At 39.9% G+C, this 24,640-nt stretch overlaps 1 protein-coding gene across 2 annotated transcripts in view; it reads right to left on the bottom strand.

Moving 5' to 3' along the window:
• Nucleotides 1–24,640, bottom strand: part of LOC106925996 (mitogen-activated protein kinase kinase kinase kinase 4) — a 71,019-nt gene continuing 46,379 nt past the window's right edge. For both annotated transcript variants that reach the window (XM_088009797.1, XM_088009796.1), the window contains exons 16-33: nucleotides 22,973–23,308; nucleotides 21,449–21,583; nucleotides 21,235–21,369; nucleotides 19,273–19,343; nucleotides 18,462–18,541; nucleotides 16,590–16,675; nucleotides 16,274–16,368; nucleotides 15,994–16,078; nucleotides 15,761–15,919; nucleotides 14,627–14,726; nucleotides 12,941–13,096; nucleotides 12,617–12,760; nucleotides 12,354–12,488; nucleotides 11,443–11,543; nucleotides 10,787–10,936; nucleotides 5,344–5,503; nucleotides 5,110–5,249; nucleotides 1–4,274 (exon numbers count right to left, since the gene is read on the bottom strand). In XM_088009797.1, coding sequence (XP_087865923.1) covers nucleotides 4,191–4,274; nucleotides 5,110–5,249; nucleotides 5,344–5,503; nucleotides 10,787–10,936; nucleotides 11,443–11,543; nucleotides 12,354–12,488; nucleotides 12,617–12,760; nucleotides 12,941–13,096; nucleotides 14,627–14,726; nucleotides 15,761–15,919; nucleotides 15,994–16,078; nucleotides 16,274–16,368; nucleotides 16,590–16,675; nucleotides 18,462–18,541; nucleotides 19,273–19,343; nucleotides 21,235–21,369; nucleotides 21,449–21,583; nucleotides 22,973–23,308 — 2,352 coding nt within the window. In that variant the 3' untranslated portion in view covers nucleotides 1–4,190. The remainder of the gene's footprint in view (nucleotides 4,275–5,109; nucleotides 5,250–5,343; nucleotides 5,504–10,786; nucleotides 10,937–11,442; nucleotides 11,544–12,353; nucleotides 12,489–12,616; nucleotides 12,761–12,940; nucleotides 13,097–14,626; nucleotides 14,727–15,760; nucleotides 15,920–15,993; nucleotides 16,079–16,273; nucleotides 16,369–16,589; nucleotides 16,676–18,461; nucleotides 18,542–19,272; nucleotides 19,344–21,234; nucleotides 21,370–21,448; nucleotides 21,584–22,972; nucleotides 23,309–24,640) is intronic.

The following is a 24,640-nucleotide window of genomic DNA, read 5'->3' on the forward strand; positions in this document are numbered from 1 at the left end:
TTACTTCAAGATATTTATTGTTGTATCACTGTCAACTTTGTCCTTGTTTACATAAAATGTAAATTAAGAGAGAGATCATCTTAAAGCAGAAAGGGGTACAGTATACAACACGTCAAACATTGGTCCAGTGCAAAAACAAGCTAACGGAAGTTTTACTAACTACATGACTAAGAACATAAAAAAATTTTCACACACACATATTATATATATATATATATATATATATATATATATATATATATATATATATATATATATATATATATATATATATATATACTCATACTCATGTATTTGGTCTCATTAATCACAATGTCATGGAAAACACCAATTATTTTCTAAATCTTGAATTATGTAGCCCAACATCAGTTTTTGATGAAAAAAAAAAAAACCAGTCAATAAACAATCAGCGTTTTGGAGATTTTGCATTTCAGTGGATTATTTTGGTCCAATAACGAGCTCTTGAGATGTTTTTAGTATATTCACTGTTCCTGTCATTTACTCATATTTCCTCTCTCTAACCATAGAAACCTAATTTGAACTTTTCCAAGTGAGGATTCGTATCTACCGTAGCAAAACCAAACATCCCTTTTATCTGGTACTTAACACTTCCCTAGAGCCTCCAGCTACGTCTTTCACCTCCATCCCTCTGTTTTACTGCATTTTAACCACCTGTCTACCTTACTCTCTCCCACACAACAACTCATGACGTTTCAGCAGATTTTCATTCCTTAAGACTACAAGGCCTTCTTCCTCTGCATCCTGCCTGGATAAGATGCTTTAACATCATTGGAAAAGATTCCCTTTGTCAGTAAAGTTTGCAACAACAAAAAAAAACTGTGTTTTTTGTTTCTGACAGTTCTTGGTTAGTTCAATTGCAAACTGGTGAAAAAAAAGGTCAGAAATATTTCAAGGAACAGGATGAAAAACTAGAGGAATTAAAGGGAAAAGGAAAGAAATCAAGTTTAGAGAGTTGATTTGAGTAAAAGTGTTGGGACGATAAAAGGTTTGGAGATGACAGAGATAAAGAACTGGTGGAGACGTGAGTCACTGTGGGTCTGAAACTGAATCTGTTATGATCCCAACCAGTGGAAGGTGTGGGAGGAAAGTTTCTCATTAGTGATCCAGCTACAGTGTTGAAGACCTAGCAACAGGGGCACTGAAGAAACTAACTTTGACTAACGGTGGTACGTAAAGACATGAACAATTTGCTTCTTTTCCTCCCAGGCTCAGTCCAATGACAGTTAACCAGCAGGAATCTGTCTTTGCCAGAAAACACATGTTGGCTGTTTAAAAGTGTAAATTACTGCAGTGTTATGGTTTTAATGGGAATATGATAAGTGAATGTTATTGCCTTTTTGTATATTGTAAAAACTTATGACAGGATGTGTTGCATATTTGAGTGCGGTTGAGTTAAATTACCTTGTCGTTGTACAATGTTTGTTTAAGTCTTTGAAAAGAAAGGCTATTCTTTTATTTTAACACTCATAATACACGATTTTTGATCAACTGGCCCAATGCAATTTAAACTTGGTTGAAACTGTTTTGGTTCAGAGCAAAGCTCAATTTCTGGACTCTACTGACCACTCAACAGCATGGCCGAATACAGACTGATAGCTGCGCAGATGTAACTGGAGCTAATGGCAAGTTAGCACATTTTTTTGTTTCTCAATAATATCCCTCCATATGAATACATTTGGTGAAATATATTTTACTAATGTGAATTACTGGAACTGGTCAATTATTGTAACATCACATGAACTGCATTTGATGTATTTTCATGTATGTAATTCCAATTTACCCCATTGGAACTTATTTTTGCTAATTCTTTCCACCAACAATCTTTCTAAGTGTCCTTGGACCTAAAAGTTGGAGTTTTGTGACAATAAACCACAACAAATATTCATCTAAAACAACATTTCTGTTATTAATAGCCAACAAGCTTTAATGTTAGCCATACATTAGCTTAAAATGTTAGTTAGCTCCAAAGGTTAAGCTAATAACTAGCTCTGGTAGGTTTATCTGAAGTTAGCTAATGGTTAGCTTTGTGTTTGCTAACGCATCAAATACTGAGTTGACAAACCTACCATTTCATTTGTACTATCTGAGTATGTTAGGAAGGAATGCTTGTTGTTCCCCTGAAACAAATGCTTTACATTTCATAAAAAGTTAGCAATAAACGTTCAACACCCAGTAAGATCTGTTTTTGTTGAGGTTACAATATTCTCACAGAACCAGCTGCATTTTCAAGTTTATACTTAAATCTACTGACAAATATTAATGACTACAAAAAATATTTGGCAATATTTTGACAAAATTTAAAGTGAAAACCAGCAGCGGAACGTACAAAGCAACGCAAGCAAAGCCTAAGGCTGGAATGTATACACAATGAAAACGGAAACATTTCCAAATGCAAAATTCACACGTTTTTGGTGAAGTTTTCATCGCACGATGGCCTCGGACAAGTTTTCAGGTTGATAATTTGGTTAACATATCTGTACAACATTATAATATTCTTCAAACTGATCTTAGTCTGTCTTACAAAACGGGAAATCACCTAGTTGTCTTTGCCAATTTTTAAAGTTAAACTTAGTGAAACAATACAATAAATCTCTCCTTTTTTGTTTTTTCTGTTCCTGAAATCAAAACAACAGGACACAACGCTTTGAAAACGTAACACTTTGCATCTTAAGGGGATGGGACGAAGTACATTAAAGGCATCAAAAGCAACAAAAACAAACAAATATCCTGTCAGAAACATTAGTACGTGCCATATTTGACAGTAAAACAAATACTGATCTAAAGCAAACGGATACCAGGAACTTCAACGGCTTACTATATCTTACTTTGAAAACATTAATTCGTCTCAAACCAGGATACATAAGAGCAAACACCGGTATCATGGTTATTGTGCAAAACACCTGATTTATACGCATCAGGAGAAAGTCAACTAAAAAAATAAAAATAAAAAATTTATTAAAGCACCTATGCTTTAATAAATGTTGGTGGAACCTGAACAAGAGCTTTACTGTCAGTGGCTCTTACTCATATTCACAAACATTCAGAAATCACAAAAGTAACACACAAATAGTCTGTTCTGAGGTCGAATTTCACATTTATAAGCCTGTATTTCTGTACACGTAAATAAAGATGGCTTGGCATTTGTAAAACATTTAGAAAGCAGTGCATTTTAGATAAATATGTACATCGTAAGCTGTACAATAGACACAAAAAAAGCAACAGTGGGGCTGTCACTTTTCTTCATCTCAAAAGTTCAAAGCGGTTTTGTTTTTGGTCCTCAGTACGCAGAAACAAAAGGATGAGTTTAAGTTCTGGGATGGACTGAATAACTTCATAATAGAAGTTATGGAAACTGATAGGAAAATGCTAGAAGACAGAAATTTAACACAAACTACGCAGTGGAGCGTAGCACATTGGTGTTAAAAGGATTTTCTTTTTAAAGTGCTTATCAATTAATTCAATCACGTTAGTTATTATTATTTTTTCTCCAGATAAAGGGATTCATATGTGAATTGTGGAGTCATAATGCTAATAAAAAGGATACACTTCATCGTTCGTGTGGTCGTGTATCGATGAATAAATTATAGAAATTGATCGCATCAGGATTATCTAGAAGTCTTGATGAATAATAAAAATCTTTGAGGTATTACAAACAGGCAGCACTGATCTAGAAATAATAATAAAAAGTATTTTGAGAAGACGTCACAAAATCAGGGCGGCGCACAATTAGCACAATTAACTGAATCAAAAATGATCTGACAAATAAAAACTTCAATCGTCCAGGAGCATGTTCTGAAATTTTTACACTTCCAAGATTGGATGTTCCTATGCTACATGTTGATGAGACAGCAATGCTGTAAAGATTCGCTGCTTTCTCACAAAGGCACTGGCAGCTAGCTAGGCTCTTCCTACCAACAATCCATGCCAACAGGGGGCGCAGCGATTAAGTTACCTGTCTCTGAATCTCTCGAGTGTCGTGCTGCGGGAGCCCGATCGGTGGATTCAAGCAGAAAGATCTGCAATCAGTCCATGTCGAAGTGGGATCAGGCCGAATAGACCTGGGGTTATAATCCTTCAATCCTGAAGATCAGCGTCGGTCAGCACAAATCTAATCGTCGCGTGAGCACAGAATCAAAAAGACGGACGCCAGCAGTCAGCAGATCCGCCGGTTACCAGCTGAACAGAGAGTTCTGTCCGAGCGTCATGAAGTAGATCTGGCTGCTGCCGCCGGACTGCACCGAAGCAAAGAACACCTGCAACACGGAGAACAGTTTTGGTGGCGTGTTAAGTTTGATCTCAAAGTCGTGTATGAAGCTGTTATGATTTGGGAAGAAATTAGTGCTGTCAATTGATTAAAAATTTTAATTGGATTAATCACACACAGTAGTGCTGCGATTAATCATAAATAATCTCTATGCCTGACTTCATCCAACTATTTAAACGAAACCAATTATCTGACTTTTTTGGTTGTTTTTTGTAGCAGAAAGCAGGTGATGTAGTCAAGTAGCAGCAAACTTGTTCTGACAGATAAGATGAGATAATTTTCTAATTCTTAGGTGCCCCCGTTCCTTCCTGATGCTGCCCTGGGCAACTGTCCATACCAAAAACTGCCAGTGTATGCACGCTTTCAAAAAAACGTTTTAGTGTCTCGAACCAACAGCATCTGAAGATTCTCAGTTTTCCAGATTTTTATAACCAGGAAGGTTTAAAGCAAGCCATTTTGTTTTAAATTTGGAAACGCTCCTCTCCATTCGTTTCCTGTGGAACTTGTGTGACGAGGCACCAGTCTCTGGTCCTCACCAAGTCCAGTGAACGGTGCAATTCGTACATTTGAAATTTGGAGCTCGTACACCTAGACATCTATGAGCTAGCAGCGCAACATGAAACAGTTGAAAAATGTTCCACTTTTGCCTTCCACAGTTGTTTGCCTCTCCCATAACGCCCTGAGGTGAACGAGGTAACCCTCCGCCGGAGAGAGGCTCTCTGGTCAAAGTAGGTAGTTTGATTAATGTGCGTTTTGTAATATTAACAGGTTAAATTTTTCAGATAAAGCACGTGTTAACGCGCTAACGTTGCTGGTCATCTCACCTTGTCATTCCTCTCACACAGGAACTTGAGTTTCTGGGCCTTTTTGTGCATGAACACTCCGTCTAGGTTCCCCGTGTTGGCCGACCTCAACTCTATTGCCTTTTCTCCCCACCCCATCACCTGGTTGGACTGAAGGTAGGCTGGACAAAAACGGACGGACAGAGATGAGTCTTCAGCAGAGGACGTAACCACTTCCACGTTTTTGCTCACAGCGTTTTCTGTGCCTCTGATTACCGACAGATGTTGGCATCTCGCCCCACTGCAGCACCGTATCCTTGGTGATGCGGCCGTATGTGTCGATGTAGACGCCCTCGTCTTCGTAGCAAACCAGGACCTCGGTCCCGGCTTTGTTGGGCAAAATGATGATGGCGTGAGGATGGATGGGACCCTGGATCTGTTCAACAGACGCAAAAGCAAAATTCTTAAAAATAATTTAAAAAAAGGAACAGTTCTGAAGCAACATACAGAAAAAGGTGGCAAAAAAAATTCTCTTATTTTTTGACAGATCGTTTCTACAAATTATTTTAGCAATAGTCCACAGGGTATAACGGAAGGAAGACAAAGGATTTATTTTTGTTTCTTTATATCTATGTGCTTATTTTAATCACATAAGTCTCTGTATTTGACATGTAGCTCTTATTTGGACAAAAGGAGACGTTTACCCACGTTGCTTTGCAAATGTTCCCTGAATTTCTCAGCTGTGAGGACTTCACCTCACCCTCTGATTTAGTGCTGAACTAATTCCAAACCTTTAATTTCCCTCTCATAAAGTCACATGTGATTTTAATTTGGAAGTTGCTCGGACATATCGTTATGCTCATAAAAAAAATACTCTAATCTTCCTGCTTTGTCCACTCGACCACAAAAACCCCAACATTTTTCTTACACCTTGCAATGAATCTGCTTCAGATTTTGATCACAATACCATAAGTTAAGAACATTACTGACAGCTTTTCTATCTATTAAACAGTTGAATTGTAACTTTATTTTGTGTAAAGTTGCTGCTTGTTGTTGCCGTATGGCTGGCTCTGGGTCAGTTTCACCTTTCATCCTCCTTCCACTTCACACTCTAGTGATTGAGTAATTACTCGATTGCTAAAATAATCCTTTACATCAGCCCTAATTAAAAGCACATGCTATTTATGTCTTCAAAAACATTTTTCTAACCATCCTAGAAACTTTCATTCTGTTCATGGGCAGCTATTCCAAGAAATTTTCTTAAACCATATAAGAAGCAAAATCTATTTAAATCTAAATTTACTGACCTGTTCACAATATGCAGTTCAGAAATATGAACTTTATTTGACTAATTTGTCTAAAAAATGGGGGGGAGAGGGGAAATAGAAAAACATTTTCCTATTGGATGGAAAACAAAAGACTCATAAATATCTTCCTAACTTCCTATCAGTGCCATATTTTCACTAAATAAAACATCACGCCTCCCATCCTTTTGGAAGAAGGAACAGAAGAATGAAGAAATGAAGAAAACAATAATGATAAAATAAAACGACAGAACAATGTGTCACTTAAAAAAAAAAAAGCCCCTCCAGAGTTACGGTCAGCGTTCAGAGCTGGTGGCAGGAAGCGGGTAAAGTTTCATACGTTACCGGAACACGAGCCACCACAATCCTGAGCATGAGGACCGGCATCCACAGGCGCAACGCAATCTTAATCCTCTGTCTCGGAATCAGCATTGTTGGATAGTTTACCGCCAACATCCACAGGTGCGTGCATATGGTGTGTGTGTGTTTGCCTCTTTAGGTGAGAGAAGGCAATGCGTGAGTCATTGTTGTGCCAGGATGATTAGATGAATTTCTATCAACAGCACTGAGGAAACCCAAACCCCAGTTTAGAGTGAATGGTGCAGGGAGGCGCGAATGGGATGCGCACATACCAGGAGGTGTGTGTGCGTGTGTGTGTGTGTGTGTTTAAGAGAGCGTATGACCGCGCAGCTACGGAGAACGCGTGTGAAGAGACTGTTAGAGTGTTAAAAGCAAGTGGAAGTGAGTGGATTTTAAAGCTGAAGTGGGAGAGTGAAGGTTTTTCTGCAAGTGTGTCAGAGAGAGAGATGAAGTTTGCAGCTGCAGCAGCAGTTTAAGGCACCAGTAGTAGGCAGACTCGCCTAATATACCCAGAGAGGAGGGAGAGGGGAAAAATGTCTCACCAGGAGCCAGAGCAGGTCAGAACTGACACTCAGAGTTAATGATGGCAGAAGGAGGACAGGACGAGTGTATTTTTAGAGTTTCTCTCTCTCTCTTCACTGACGCCACTCCTACTCATCGGGTGCAAGCAGCACACATGTTGCCGTTGCAGTGTGTCATTTATCAACCTTTTTTTCCCCCCTATTCAAACAGAAAACTTTTATCTGAGGAACAAAACTGTAATTCGTCTGCATCAAACTAAACTTGTTAGCTCAAAACTTCTTGAATAATTTCAGAAGACTTTAAAGGAGACAAGAGATTTATCTATACCAGTGATGCAAAGAGGAGAGGGATGGAAAAGAGATGAAGAGCAACTTCAAATCCATTATTCAAGCGGGAGAAATTGCTTTATGCGCCAGCCAGCCACCCACTCGGTCTCACCACATCATCATTCAGCGTTTCTGCAGGTTTCACCAACTCAAATTTAAGACTTTTTAAGAGCGTCACGAATGGAATTGAAGATCTCCGTCTGCACAAAAATGTACAAACGTTGCTCAGCCACCTGACAATGCATTTGCACTCAACCCAGGATAGACGCAAAAAAGAAAATGCAACATCCCGACCTCCATCTCCCTGCTGGAGGCCATAAAAACTGCCCACTGACGATGACCACTGTTGGTTTTAGCCATCAGCTTGTCGACAGCTTGTCTTCATTTTATGCGTGATGTACAAAGGGAAAAGAGACGCAGTGCTTTGCTACTAATTGTCAACACCATGGCATCTAGATAACAAGATCTGGAAAGGTTTTAATCAAAATAAAATAGCAAGGGACGTAGGTCAGTTATGCTAGCTTGACTTTGACAACTGTGAAAAGTAGATGTGCTGCAGAATTTGATTCAACTCAGTTAAGAAAAAAGGTGACCCACACTCCAAGTCTCTGACAGATCATGAGCAGAGAAGGAGTTTAAATTAGCCGATCAACCACCACAAAATAAACATCAAACTGAAAGAGACTGAATGTTCTGCTCTTTGTGTGGGAATAGTGCGAGAGGTTTTTTTGGTGTTCAATCCCAATACATTAATGGCATTGTTCTCAGTCAGTTGCCACGGCAACGAGTCTGTGTGTAGCATAGCCAACAGAGAGTAAGAAAAAAGAAGAATATGAGTGGCTCTGCGTTATTCTTTGATGGTTTTTCTGTGTTATTTTCCCTTGGCTGTGGCGCGCTGCACCAAATCAATCACACCAAGATCTATAGGTTTGGTTTTGTTAACGAAACGTCCGACAGCGACAGAGCGGATACGGATGGACGGAAACTAAAAGAATCTTCTTTTTGCGCTCAAGCCAATAACATTAGTAGCTAGTTAGCGGTAGCTTGAACCATTTCGAGTCACAAAATGCAGTGAAGATATTATCTGAGTGTGACTCAAACCTTTGCCTGTCAAAAAAGTCTCACTAAAAAAAAAAATAAATACAACAAACAGAAAACATGAGATTAAATAGTCCTACCAAGATAAAGTATAAGGCCTGTGAGCTCACTTTTACTTTTTAAATGAATTTAAAGCATTTTAAGACCTTCATTTTTAAATAGATGAATGTAGGACTTTTTAAGGATGTGAACATGCTGCCATTAACAAAACAATGTCTGCCTCTTTCACCTTATAGCGTGACTTTAAATGTTGCTAAAACAAACAAAGAAAAAAGCATGCTTAATAGGAAGTGTTGAGTCTAAATGTAGCCGTGAGTCACCATCGTCTACAGTCAGCTTTATGTGCCCACATGCAGCAGAGGAATGGGGAAAAAAACAGGCAAAACAAAAGAGGCTTCTCCAGCGGTGATTCTCCAGCAGTGGGCGTTTTGTTCACATTCGACACAAACTGATTTGCAGAAATGTGAGAAAGCTTCTTCAAGTTTGAAACGGCTCCCATGTTTCAGCCACAGACTGCTTCATAACTGGTTACTGTTAACCAAACCCTGCATGTCATGTAAACTAGACAGACATTAGGCCAGTCATAGTCAGGAATAATGACTGGTTAGAGCCTGTATGACCAGTGTTGAAGGAGACGGTAGTGATTAGGTCTGATACAACAACAGAATTTGCTGAACAATAAATTGTCCCAAGAATTATTGTGATAAACGATAATATTGTCATTTTGAGACCTTTTGTAACGAATATAATAATAATGCTATAATAATAACGCGAGAAAGATCAAACAAACTTTCATTTCTAAAAAACATAGAACTATTTCAAATATCCAAAATAAATCAAACAAACGAAACAACAATTAAAAATGATTATGAAGTCTCTGTAACCAAAACAGTATTTCAAAAAACACAATAGTGAAGGAAAACAGGCAAGAAGGAAAGGCAGTGCAGACTAACAACTTCGTATTGGGTATCAAATGTTTGCGGCGTTTCTCAAAATGGCGGCTTTCCAAACGGAAATGATCGCGCTCGTTTTAATGCGATTACATTGATTTATTGCTTTTTGTGGCAGGCTTATCAACGACGAATGTTGAAAACCTGTAGCAATAGAACATGTCAGACACAGAGGTTGCAGTATCGGAGGATCTGACGGCTCTACAGGCTGCAGAGGAGAGCAGAGAGGACAGCAGGAGAAATGAACAACAGTGACTAACATCAGTAGACGGTGAGTAGGAGGTGGAGCACAACTTCTCCAGAGATTCACACCGGAGACGCAGAAAGCAGGGATGGAAATAAAACGGGTGGGGGCAGAAATATAATCACTGCTCGGAAGAATCCAACAAGCAACACCAACAATCATTAGTCCAAGGGCAGAGTTAATGCAAACCAGTGCCAGGATGTTGGGTCAGAACCGATCCTGGTTCCTGTTATCTGACAGCAGGGCTGCACTGTGTGGAGCTTAAAGGCATTTCCTTCTCATTTTCTAGATGACAGAATTTTACACCAGCGCCTGCACTCGATGTTTAAGAGGAATTTGTGTATTCTACCTTTAATTTATAGTTAACTTAAGTCTAATCTGGAGCATTTACAGAGCATGTCAGCAGCAGCAGGAGGCAGCCAGTCCAGCTGTAGCTCTAGAAGAGTTTGAGAAGCAGCTCTTCACTTTGAATTACTAATTATTGGTTGCCGCCCAACATAGCCTGCATTTACTTTGTTTAAAGTAAATGCATTTACATTTTGGCACTTTATCACAATAAAAACCCTTTTATATATTTTATAAAGATTTTAACGTGGTAAACCAATACAAAAATAACTGTGAAGTGAAATTAAAAGAAAGAAAAAAAAACGAAGGGTTTTCAATTTTTATTTCCCTGAAAAGTATGCTGAGTATTAAGTAATTAATACATTGTCAAACCAACATTCAATGTGTTTTCTTTTGTTGGTATTTTCTCCATTGTTCTTTGCAAGAAAGTGTTTATTTTGGGTTTGAGGAGGGCAGAACGCAAATTGGTTACAGTTATAGTTTGTGTTTTAATGTGTGGACGAGCTTAGGAGGGATGAATAGCTGCGCGTGTCTGGTCAGAACGCTGTCGGGAACAGAGCAGGAGCTTACGTGCGTAGGCAGGTAGAGGTCGTACGGCGTTCCAGAGTCAACATCGATGGCGTGGAAACCAGACAATGAGCCATAGATGACCTTTAACCTTTGACCTTCCTCCACGGTCAGGTCGACAGACAGAGGTTTTTGAGGCAGGGACCTGAAGGACTGAATACAAACAGGACAACTGAATGAATAAAGCTATAAAAGCAGGAATCCATCTTTCCAACCAACAGCTGAGCAGCAGATAAAAACGGCCCCGTCGTTGACAGTCATGCCATCTCTCGCACAAAGTATATTTTTGGACGTTTCTGAGGAGAGAGGGTTAAACTACAAGGCTACAGGAGAAAAAGTGGCTCAGGTCCCAGAGGACAGAAATAAACGGGACACAGCTCCACGTGTGAGGCTCGTTCTCTGGATGAGGAAGTGACCCTGTTAGGTTTTCTACCAGGCGTCTCCCTGACAACGCAAAGGATACAAAGATGACGGTGGATAGCGTGGTTAGCTGCTGACTTTTAGTTCAAATAATAGCACATGGAAAAAAAAAGATGTGTTGTTCATCTGACCAAACACTTGAGATTCAATCTTTGACTCCAAGAATAAAACCAAAATGAGGTTATTAATTAAGGTTATTATTAAGGTTATTAATTTTTTTTTTTTTCAATGATACAAACCTTGAAGGCCATGAACTTGTGGTAGGGTTTGGGAGCCCAGGCGTACACCTCCACCGCGTTCTTCAACGCAATCACCAAGAACTTGATCTTCTCATATCGCACTGAAACAGGAAGGGAAAAAAAATAAGGACAGCAGCTAACAAACATATTCACACCTCTACTTTTGAGCTTTTTTGTGCTTTGGTGGGATTTTATGTGATAGGAGAACACAAAGTACAAACATGTCTTGAACAATCATTGTTAAAAAAATAAATGTAAACGTTGTGGTGTGCTTTGCTATTTAGCATCCTCAACGTAAATGCATGGAAGAACCAGTTTATCAAGCGATTAAAGTGGCAAATCATTTACAGGAGTAATTATTGAAAATATTCATTTCCTACAATCTACATTTACCATTTTTTGTCCAATTTTCTGCATTAAGATCAGAAGTTTGACTATACCATTGTGACACATGCACATGCTTCCATTAATGTAGCCCTTAAAAAAATTATGTTTTATTAGCTTTATTTATTTTTTTGGTCAATTTAATTTTTTTATCTTTTGGTTTTAGTTCACAATAATGTTGCTTTGATTTTGCAAGATAACTTACAGACTTGTAGCTAGAGACGATTAATATTGGTCGCAACACATTAGTCAGAATTGTTTTTATTAAAATTGCCACATAAACTAAAAATTTTATGGCTTTAAATGTCAAATTTTTCCTATTATTATTGTTCTTTATTGCTGTGCAGTGTCTTTGAGTGCTTTATAAATAAATAAATGTATGAAAAATAAAGACATTTTCCATTTTCTTCCATTTAGAGTGCTTTTAAATATTTTTACAGCTCTTTTTTTTTTGGAGTTCCACATGGTGAGGGTCCTCCATATATGGGCATGTTTCCCCTCAACATGTCACTGCAGTGTTCACTTACCCACTTTATAGTGAACGCAGCCCTCCAAGTCACCTACTGAGGTCCAGCCCTGCCTCTTCTCCACGTCTGGGTCGTTATGGAGAATCTTGTTCCTTAACCAGGACAGGTAGTACAGACGCAGCTTGTTCTTTTTGCCTGCACGGTTTAAAAGATGGAGTCACACAGAGGCAGAAAACAACGTCAACACGTCCTGCAGAAACGGGTATGTTTCTGCACTTCTAATTACATAGCGCCGTCGTTCTCTGACAATCAGTCTGGCATACCTGATATCGTAATCAGGACATTAAGTCCCTCCAGTACATCCATCTGCTGAAACCTTCGTCGGCTGATGAGCGAGTAGACTTTCCCTTGGCCGCTCCGATCCAGCAGCCACAGGCCATTTTCCGTCCCCACTAACAGGTTCACACCTGCAGGACCCAACACACACATTGTTCAGCGTGCGCACGGACACGAGAGTGGTCCCGTGATTAACAGATGGTGAACAAAGCAAAGGAACAAAGTAGAAGAGGTTAAATTAAAGATAGGTTTGTTCCATAAAAGCACAGAATTGCATATTCAGTATATTAAAAAGCAGCAAAGCTACAAACCCCACAGTCCGGCACACAGGACCTCAGCGTTGAATTTCTTCTTGTATTTGCGGATCTCCGGAGTGTCGCTCTGCGGTCGTATGTTGGTGGGGTTGACGTTCACCACTGAGCCCTTTCTGTGAAATTCCCTCTTTAGCGGCTCACCCTTCATACCTGCTGCACAATCAGACATGAAACATACACCTGAGTTTCACTCTATTTAAATGTTTACACAAGTATCTAATATTCCACATCCAGTGACTTTTGTCATTTAAAAAAAAAAAAAAAAAAAAAAATATATATATATATATATATATATATATATATATATATATATATATATATATATATATTCATTCCACTTGAAGACTTTTTAGGTTACAACCATAACCTTTGTTGTATTTAATTTAGATTTTATGAAAAGACCGACACATAGTAATGCATAATTAATGCTGCAACAAAACTGACAGAAGTTTCTGTAGGGGGACAAAATTTAAAAAGTGGAAATGCAGGCTACACAGTAAAACGTTTCCTATACTGACATAGCCAGAAAGGCCGATCAGCGACAAAGATATTTATTTTTAGATGAAACTAAAGTGGAACTGTGTGGACAAAATCTGGATGCTTGTAAGCCTGGTGACACCAGTATGGGGGCGGCAGCATCATGTTGTGAGGCTTTTTTTGCTGCAGGAGGAACTGGTGCACTTCTTAAAAGAGATGGCATCATGAGGAAAGAACATTATGAGGAAATATTGACGCAACATCTCAGGATTTCAGCCAGGAAGTTAAAGTTCAGGTGTAAATGGCTTCAGCAGTGAGCACCGCTCACTGAAAAGTTAGCTGGGCTAACCCTAAAGCACTAATCATAAACCTGAGCTTCACTAACAGTAAAGCACTAAGATAACAGTGTTAGGCAGAAGCTAATGATAAAGCACTAACTTCAATTCAAATTTAACCTGCCCTTGAGAGGCTACAAACCTCAAACACCAATTTAATTTTGACATTTTAATTTACATATAATGCCCCTACATGTTGTATTGATGTTTGCATCTTGGTCTCTACTGTCCATGTTTTATTTTGTCCCTGTAATTTTCCTGTTGAAATCAAGTTAAGACACACAGTCTTTACCCACTTTAAAATAAGAGCAGAAATATAAACGATTAACTATTTGAACAATTCTGAACATATGACATCTGTCAAACATTATTCAACTGAAAGTTTGAATAAAGCTTTATAATTTAGCTGGAAAAGCTAACCAAGGGGAAACTTAGCGCACTAAATGTTTTCAAAGTTAGCTAGAACGAAGGCTGGTAGCACATTAGCGTAAGTGTGCCCACCGCTGAATGGGACTTGCAAATGGACAGTAACTCAAAGGATACAGCAGGAATGGGCCAGAACTCCAGCAAACTGTTGTGAGCAACTTGCGGAAGGAACCCAAGATGTCTGACCCAAGTGCTACCGGTCAAAGGCAACGCTACCAAACACTGAGGAAATGTCTGGAAACATCTGATTGTGAGGACATCAATAAAGAACTCATATGTTCTCTTTCAATATATCATTGTGTTATTTAGCAAACAGAAATAATTTAGGTCATCCTATCTGACCTTAAACAATAGACGTTTGGTCTGATTTAACTTCTAAACTGTATGTGTCTTTTTATTTAGTGTACGTAAACGTCTGTTTTCACCGGTACCTATAAACACTTACTTGGACTCTGTGGAGGGGATGATATGGGGATCAGTCTTGGGTCGATGAAGGACAAAGAGGAAGAAGAGCAGGTGCTTTTTCCAGACGGACTGCTAACAGCCTGGTCAGAACAGCAGCACATTCATATTGTGAATCTCTTGGACTGTTTAGGTTAGATACAAACTACCCATGACTTTAAAGACAAGAAATAAATTCTATTATTTTCTGCTTCCTATTCTGTTGATATCATTTCTTTTTTTTTTTTTTTTTCAAAATAAACAAAGATAATTTGAGGTTAAGATAAATACAGTTACATTGATTCAACAACAATAACGCCACAGAAAAATGTGGACAACTTTTGTCATTACTGAATTGGTATTACTACACCACTACTGCCCTCTGGTGGATAAATGGAGTGATGCCACAGATTGTGTAATTCAAATACCAAATAAACTCCCAAACATTTAGTACTTCTCACGTCTATCAGAATCAGACAACAGTATCATCTACCACCCAATTCCCACTGGTGTTATTTATCCATTTACTCCACGATAAATGAATGGCAAAAAATATAGGATAAAAATTTGTCAGGGAAATACGGTGGCCCAGAAGTGCAATCCACTTCAACAATTCACTAAGTTTAACTACAAATTGAAGAGCACAACAACATTAACTAAGCACAGCTACAAATTAAGAAAACACAACATTAGCAAAGTGGAAGAGGCAGGTCTTAGTGGGAAAGTGGGGGAGAACAAATTTAATTTTTCTGGTATTTGCTCTCCCTGTTTAGATGAGCAAAGACGGTCAGAGTGCTATGTACTGTCCAAACTGTGAAAAAGAACGAAGCTGAGCTCTGTAGTTTGTCCCGACTCAAATTATTCTTGGATATGTTAGTTGCATTTGCATCACTGGCAACAAATTTTCAACAAAAGTGCTAAAGAAAGAATAACTTTGGGTTCTAAAACCAAAAGCTCCGTCATTAATCAGTGATGTCTTAGATTTCCCACTGAGACCTACCTCTTCAGTGTCTTCTTAACTTGTAGCTGTGCTTAATGTGTTTTTGAACATGTTGTTGTGTTTTTTTCAATTTGCAGTGGTTAGTTGATGATGTTTGCACTTCAGGGCCACCTTTTGGTTTCGTCTGACTGAGCTCACATGCAGATCCTGCAGAGTCGGGGATCCGGGAGCCGTGGGTGAAAGCGAGTAGTTCAGTTCTCGTGTGCGGTGCTGGCTCAGAGCGTTGTGCGCCGGACTGGAGGTTTTCTGCAGGAGGTCCGGCAGCAGGTAGGTGTCGTCCGAACCCAACCGGGACATCTGTGGAACCGAGAAGAACGTCAGGAGGCTGGATAATCCTAGAAAAGGGAGTTCATCGTTGTGTTTGTAGGTACCTGGTTAAGATTGTGGTGGGGTTGCAGGACGATGCCGTCGGGGATTCCTCTGAAGTACTTCCCTTTTCCATTGGACAGGCCGGACCTTGCAGGACAGAGGTGGGCATTTCAGAACCACATGAAAGGATGTGGTTAAATGAATCAATCGAAACATGATCAACAATTAAATCATCCAACTTTTAGGAAGGGAAAATTATTTTCAGGTACTCCAAAAAAAGTCATAGATGGCACTTCTTGAGGTTAAACCTTCTCAGAAATATCAACTCCTGCAGCCTTTCACCTGGTTCTTTCCTCATCGTCGCTGCTGCCAAACTCGTCGCTGGACGAGGAGTACTCAGTGGCCTTGTTACGTCGCCCCAGAACAGCTTTTACTCCCTTCGTGGAATGAAAACATTTGAGTCAGAATGGCAAAGAAAAAGCTAGATGATTAGACACAGATGAAGCTAAAAACATGACTAAAACAACAAGCAAAGAATCTGTTTACATTTGGGTTGCATCATAATAAAACTACAATTTTTTTTTTTTGTTCTTTAGCAATAAAAAACACATCAAACCTAAATAATAGCAAGATGTAAGAACAACAAGGGGTTATTTACTTGTGCATGTCCACTGGATGTGTCGTCAGTCTTCCTGTGCTGCTGCAGGCGGTGCTGCAGCAGAGGACTTTCAAGCTTGAACAGGCCTGAAATGCACAGACTGACTTTAGCTTTCAAAACTCCAGATTCACAGTAGTTCAACTAAGAACCGGATGTTGATCGGATCTGGTGGGTGGTTCAGCTTGACTAGTGACCAGAATGACGGAAACTGAAAAATCTGTTGTTTTTTTTGTTTAGCTCACTGTAAATAATATATATAGCATACATATTAAATTACTGAATGCACCATGCTACTACCAGGTGGGTCTAACAGTAACACTCCTCAGTGTGGAAGTTGTTACTGAGTGAAGATGCCTCAAAGATGGGCGTTTTCAGTACCAGGGAGCAGTTTTAGATGAAGTGAACAGTGTGGCACATTTCCGCTTATGAGCTGAGAACACACCTCATTTTTTCGTGTAGCGCAGTAGCGCTTTTGCTAATTTTGAAAATGCTTTGCATAGTTAGCTTCCCCTCAATTAATTTTTCCGGATAAATTCCAAAGCGCTAACTTACTTGGCTGTTTTCAAAATTTTCAGTTGAATAAAGTTTGACATCTGTCTTAACAACTAAGTCTTAAGAAGTTAGATGTTTATATTTATGATCATATTTCGAAATATGTGAAGGCCGTTTATGCAGCATCTACGTTTCCTTTCCTCACTTTCGCTCTGTTTTTTCCCTCCCAAGAAGCTTTATTGTGCAAATAGAAAATATAGAAGAAAAAAAGTACTTTTTCATCAATATTAAGTAATTATTGACTTAAAACAAACTCTGATGTCTTGCTGAAAAGACACTTATAAGTTAGTTTTACCTTAATTCAAGTGTATTAAGATATTTGGACTAGAAACTAAACCAAAATTACTTGGTAAGATTTTGTGTTTTTGTAGCATATTAAATGTGGAGCAGCTTATCCTACATGAAATAGGAAGTTTCTGATCTCTGATCGAGGAAAACAAGATTTTTGCTTTGTTTCTTTGCTTTGCTATGACTGGTTACAGATTCCACAGAGATCTGGCTTCTGTGGGCTTTGCAACAACAACAACAACAAACATTTCTCTTTATACGGTTGGGATGCTATGACACTCAGCCAATCACAGCGCTTCATTTCTAAGCTGTACACAGATGTCAACCACAGCTGTCGGACAAAAGTCTGATATTATGCTCAGGGAATGTGGTAAAAGCTCAAAAAGAGTCAGATATCAAGTACAATGATAAGCCGTTATTTTGTCGAAACCAGAAGTTCACATGCACTGGTAACTCTAACTGAGCTGAAACAAGACAAGTTTGGTCTGGTTTAACGTCACACAGCGAGGACAGAAACGTGTATGTATTAAATATTACAAAAAAGAGCTGAAGAAAATAGTGTGTATGTGTTAAAAATGTCAAAGATTTTAAGTGCTGATGCTTTGATGTCTAGACCAGAACCATGGATTCAGACTTTGATTTGAGAGATTGGAGAGAACAAAAATGTTGTAAAATTGCATTTTTTTGTTCTGTAGGTATTTAAACTGTCAAAAACAAAGAAAGAAGTTAATGTGTTGGACTAGAAACCTGGGTTTTAATGTGTATAACAAATAAAGCAATTTATTTTACAGAAATATATATTTTTTGTCTTTTAGTAGATTATAAAACAAGGAATACAGTCTGGAAACTCAAAAGTACGAAATCCATGCTGCTAAAGACTGCATAAGAATCAGTAGTTACTCAAGTACAAATACTGAGTCAGATTAATCCCTTAGACATAATTCTATTTTAATTTACCTTGATAAAAAGAACCTCAAATTAAAATTTCTCATTTGAAGACCCCACAGAGCAGCATATCTGGACAGCACGCACCTGGGTGGTTGCTGCTAGACAAACAGCCTCCTTGAGACGCAGACCTTCCGCTCCGGTCTGCCACCGACACCGGACTGCCACTAGATGGCGACAGAGACACGCACCAGGGAGAGAGAAACGGAGAGAGAGGGGGGGGAAGAGAAGAAAAGTTATGATCAACATCTGTGTCACAATCTAAAACAAATCCTTCACGCTGTCAGTGCAGAGGCCCCATTTCCTCACTGTTATTTTCATCTAATTCACGGCAATCATCCCGGCTAAACTGATCTGATCTGCTCATGGCCAGCTGCTCTCAACGGGAGGTGGAGGGGGTGCAAAGATATGAGCTGGAACGTGATATATGGCCTCATAATAAATACAGTCCAAAGTAAATGAAAGAAAAGGGAGTTAAATGCTCACTGTAATTAAGATATATAACATGCATATTATATCTGGAACTAATAGTAGTTAGGTTATATAGCATTTTATGTGCTAGAGCAGAGACAAGGAAAACTAAAATATATTTTTTAAATCCTGTATTGAAAGGTCTCTCTCTCACACACACACACACACATGCCATACACCTGACTGGCCCCAGAACAAAACACTTAAAGGGGCAGTATTATGTGCTTTCCAGCCACATAGTGTAGTTTTATAGCACAACCAATTAACTATGTTATCTTCAGTTGTCATAAAAATGCTATAAATATGAAATCTTTATAGCATATAAAGTGAAGCTTTGTGTTAAATTACAAAGGTTCACTTTGTAATTTAAATATCTTTATATCTATTCAGACATCTTGTTTCAGGAAATCATGAAGCAGAGCTTCACCTCGAAGCCGTCCTCTTGTGTCCCATCACCAGCTCTCTGCAGTAAAATTTTGAAGTTGTGCGTTCTGGGACCTGGAAGATAGAAAAGCAAAGTCCACAAACTGGTTAGAGAAATATCATGTAGAGGAAGTCTACTACGGTTTGTGGAATTACCGTCATGACGACTGCATTTTATTGTCAAATTGTTTGTGTTTTATATATTTTAATGTACATTTTTTTGCCATCATTGTCTATTTGCTTTGTCCACCACAGCATGTGCTGCTGCCTTTCCTGGACAGGTCATCCTTGTGAAAGAGGTCTTGATTTCAATGCTGTTCTTTTTTTAATCTGGTTAAATTAAGGTTTAATGAAAAAAAAAAAGAGGTAAAAACAAATTTCTGCAACACATGTAGATCCTAAACCAGGGGGTTTGCAACATGCGACATTTTTTTTATTTAGAAAAATAACATAGAAGAAGATCGTGTGGTAAAGAGAGACCAAAATTATATGTGGAAAAAAACACATCAGCACTCCACATGACTGTGAACTCAACCAGCCTTACCACAAAACATATTCTTGGCAGTATTATTCTGGGTGGTTTCCTTCCTTTAGCAGGAGCAGTTCAATTCAGAGTCTCTCTTTTCAGCCTCTATACAGTCTTTTTGATCCTAAACCAAAGAAACCCTAATGGAGATTTAGAATTTTTGGTTCTACAAAATATTGACTTTAAGGTTTGAAAACAAAGGCACACCACACTTTTCAGAACTATATTAGTAAAAATAAATAAATAAATAAACATATTGAAATATCTCCCAGTTTGAAATTATGAACGACTTTGTGTTGGTCTGCCATGTAAAATACACCAAATTATATCATGTAATTATTTAAAACAACCTACTTTCAGCTTCTGATTTCAATAAAATCGTCTATCTGGGCCACCAGCAGGTGACCTTCTGACCTCCTGCGTCCTGGGTCACATGACACGCTAACAAAGAGGAAGACACGCCCGACAGTGCAGGAAAAGAGCTCCGGGAATACCTATAATCCCTCTTACAAGCTGCCCGCACCCTCCACACACACACACACACACACACACACACCCCCACACACACACCCCCCCCCCCCACACACACACACACACCCCCACACACACCCCCCCCCCCCCCCCCCCACACACACACACACACACACACACACGCTCACACACACAAGCTCACACACACAAAGCAAACAGGGTATTTTCTGCTTTCTCTCCAACTACACATGCAGGTTAGAGCGACACTTCTTTTCTTTGTTGTTGAAGATTACAAAACGCCTTAGTGGGGATTTTGTGAGAATGTCTTTAAGGCAGGAGCAGAAGACTGTTCAGCTGCTAAATTGTTTCACTTTAGACTTTTAGGATTCTTTATGCAGCTGATCCCCCTGAAGAAAGTGTTTTCATAACCCTGCTGCTGGTTTCGTACCACCTCCACGGTGTAAGAGAGAGCATTGACTTATTAAACGCTCCATCGGCTCCATATGCGTTCCTGTTAGTTCAGCAACACAACAGCAAACAGACCGAGCGCTCCCTGTTGCAGTTATTAGTTTATTTATCATCTCCTTATAGAGTTTGGTTGGTGACTTTACATGCAGCCGTATTTGTAGACCACATACTGGGGGGAGAAGATTGAATGATGTGGTTTTTTGTACAGTGCGAGCGTTCGCAGCTAAATTACACTGAACCCGTCCTGTGGGTGGCACTTCCTCATCGCTGTATGACTGGAACACAAGACGCACAAAGCATTCGCCGGTGCCTGTGTGATGCAAGCGACGTCCTGTGACTGGCATGCCAAAACACGATGACTTCCTGTTCTCGTGGCGGCCAGCGGAACAAAACAAATCCCACTTCTGTTGGGTTTTACGGCTCATTGGAGCCGGCCGCCGGACCTGCTGGCGAGGAAACCCCGACTGCGTCGCTGGAGAGCCGATGGCAGATGATACTCACTTTAGGTGGGGCCTCGGAGTCCCAGAAGACGTCATCGGTCGGGGATACGGGGGAGAAAGGGGACAGCGGGGAGATGGCCATGTCTGACATCGAGCTGCTGTGAGGGGCGTCGCGGCTGGACATGAGATTGGCATTCTGGGGGATTATTTATAAAGTTTAGTCCAAATAAACGATCACTTAAAGCCACGAAATTCTTGTGTGCGGGTGTGCGTACCTGGCTGAAGTGAGCTCTCTGCATGGCGGGGGTACAAGGACTGGAGTTGCTTCCAGAGCCCAGCCTGGAGTGCATCTGACTGGGAAGCCCGGCGGCCAGCAGCACCCTGGCCAACTGGGATTCCTGGAGCTCCATCTGAAACCAGATTAACAATCCCTTTAAGACTTCTCTCTTTCCCAGTGTGCGTGCACTGAGTCAGTCAAAATGACTACTATGAATGGAGTTTAAGACCTGCATCTCCATAGAAATGTACAAATAGATAAAGTTACACTTAATCACGATAGACGCAAAAAACTAGCTAGCTAGCTAAGGTATCTTAACAGTGATTTAACGGCAGCCTCAATTGTCTCAAGTCACAGAAGGCAATTAAGATGTCTGAGTGTGACTCAAACCTTTGCCTGACAGAAAGTCCCTCGAGAAAAAAAACAAAAAAATAAAATCAAGTCACGCGAAAAAAAACACCTCATAAACATGAGATTAAATAGTCGTGTCAAGGCAAAATTAAAGACCTGCCTTCAGTCACAGAATGCAAAGAAGATGTCTGGGGGCAACTCAAACTTTTGCCAGATAGAAAAAAACTATACAGATCCTACCACGAGAAAAAACAACAACAACCTGCAATTAATGGATCTGAGGTAAACTTACATTTTTCAAATGAATTTAATTTTATTCAGGGGTATTAGAGTAAAGGGCTCTGGGAATAATGCATATTGTACATCTCAGGTTTGAATTTGTGAAATAAAAATTGAAACTATAATTGACTTCTCTTTCCATTTCACAACAGTGTCACATAAAATACATGAGGTCTGGCACTGCAGTGTGAAACCATAAAAAGGGGATGGAAACTTCTGCAAGACACAGTAATGAAGGGTGTTAGGATTATTTATAACTCAGCCTATTGGTGTTGTTTTAAGACCTATATATTTCTAGCTTATAATTTCTTTTACATCGGCATGTGGATAGGAGTCAGAAGTTAATGTTGTTTTTTTTTTCAATCCATGCTACTTTGCAGATAAAGTAAACAAATCCTGTAAGACATTACACTGGGAGCAAAACGTTGATTCCTGTAACAGGTGTCTGGAGATAAATGCTTCTGAAAATTGAAAAGTGTTTGTTGTTTTTTTATTTTTTTCAACAGTAAACAGTTCCTGTCTGGTTTTGCAGAGGAGATAAGAATGGATGTTAAAAGAAAAAAAAAAACCACGTGTTGAAACACCAGACAAACAGTCAGTGTGTGTCTGCGTTCACTGGCATGAAAAATATCCTGACCAGATGAAATCATCAGCTTCACAGCAGAGCCCTGACTGTTTCCATTGGCTCACACGCAGACGCTGCAGCAACCACTTCCTCTTTGAATTCAAATTCTCTCTATTCCTTCTGTTTTTCTGCAAAATTTAGGATTCATCGGGAGCAGAGGGGAGTTTTTGGTGAGTGAGGTAGAATACAGAAAGAAATCGGAGTTCCTATGAACCTAGAGAGGAAACGTAAGTGTGTTTCAGACATGATAAAGCGTTCTGAGTTTACCGCGGTGCGCTGGGTGTTTGCAGGGCGGCCAGGTGAGCCTGCAGCAGCAGCAGCAGCAGCAGCAGCAGCAGCAGCGGCAGCAGCAGCTTTGTGGCCACTAAAAACTGATAACTTCTGGACTGGGGCCACCGGCGCTTCCCTCTGCCGCTGTCTCTCCTTCTCCTTCTGCCTGTGGTCGTGCTGCAGTGACAGGAGCTGGGTTTGGTCTTTGGGCAGCGTGCGGTGGGACCTCCGGCTCGCCGAGGGCTGCTGATGCTGAGCCAGAGGCTGAGGCTGGGGCTTAGGCTGTGAATGCTGGGACTTGTGCTGAAGCGGCGGGTTGGGAGCCACGGCTCTCTATGTGGCAGACACGGAAAGCAGCACACACAGACTGACAAAGACTGAAAACAACTGCGGCAATGTAATATTTAAGTGAACAATTTTAACATGCTACATGGTTGTTAGGTTTTAAAACATAAAAACATGCCAAAGGTTGTTACACCTGTTGAACTTGTTCACATTTTAATATCACAACCACAAACCTCTCTGTTTTTTAATGGGGCTTTTTGTTTTTGTTTGTCTTATTTTACAAATAGAAATCTGACAAGTAGTTTCATTTTGTTAATGCAATTGTCCTACTGAGTCCGTGACAACTCGCCTACGGATGGCAAGTAAAAGAATCGTCTTTTCGTCCTCCATGGTGCGTATGCATGACGTTACAATAACATGCTACGTATCTATAGTTCCTGAAATAAATTGACTTTTCAATCCATATTCTGATTTATTAAAAGGGTCTGTAAATGTTGTTGCAAAGTGTTACACCTAAATGGGACCATCTGACATTTTCTGTTATAAAAGGATGGACTTTTGAGTTGATGAGAGAAGATGCAAGAGATGATGATGCGTTTTATCTGTACTGCACGTCCCTGCCAGCTTTTGAAAACCAGCAAGAAAACAAAGCAGTGACATGACAGAAAGCTCATTAGCAAGCACTGGATCATTAAGCCAGGGAGGATGTGACCAACAACAACAAAAAAACAAAACAAAACAAACACACACCTAGACAAACACGTAGAGCAGAAACAGCACAGCACCGAGCTAAAGAAGTCCTTTGTCTTCTAATTTAGCAGAAACAACTTTCTACGCCGCAAATGCAATCACGCTACAAAATGGTCATCTACACGTCCAAAATCAGATCATCTGGCTAAAAGTTACCACACGGTGTCGATACGCATTTTCACTTCTCTGGAGGACGAACACCAAGACCGCAGTGAGGGTTCTTCAAAGTAAACTCCACCAAGAGAAAGGTCACTGCAGGCCATCAGCGAGTCAAACTGGGACATGAGCGAGGCTTTCACACGTCAGACCGCCGAGGGGAAGATTTGGATCATCGCTGCCTTGGAGAGGAAAATGCCTGAGACCTAATGCAGTTTTCTTCTGTATGACTGGCACGCAGGTTTTAAATACCCAGCATGCTTTCCCCGCTGCTGCTCAGCATTGTTCGACACCGAGTGCGCTCAAGTCGTGACGCTGTTTATTATTACGAGTAGAAAACATAAGAATGCGAGGCGAGGGGGCGGGGTGGAGAGGGAGCCACAAAAAGTTGCGAGAGCGAAAACACCATTAAACGAATAAAGAGTCAGGGCATCTTTGTGGATTCGGTTTTAGCGTTTTCTAATATTTTTCCTG

The sequence above is a fragment of the Poecilia mexicana genome, unplaced genomic scaffold (assembly GCF_051168715.1).
Source record: "Poecilia mexicana isolate PSO_F unplaced genomic scaffold, ASM5116871v1 scaffold_10, whole genome shotgun sequence".
NCBI lineage: Eukaryota > Metazoa > Chordata > Actinopteri > Cyprinodontiformes > Poeciliidae > Poecilia > Poecilia mexicana.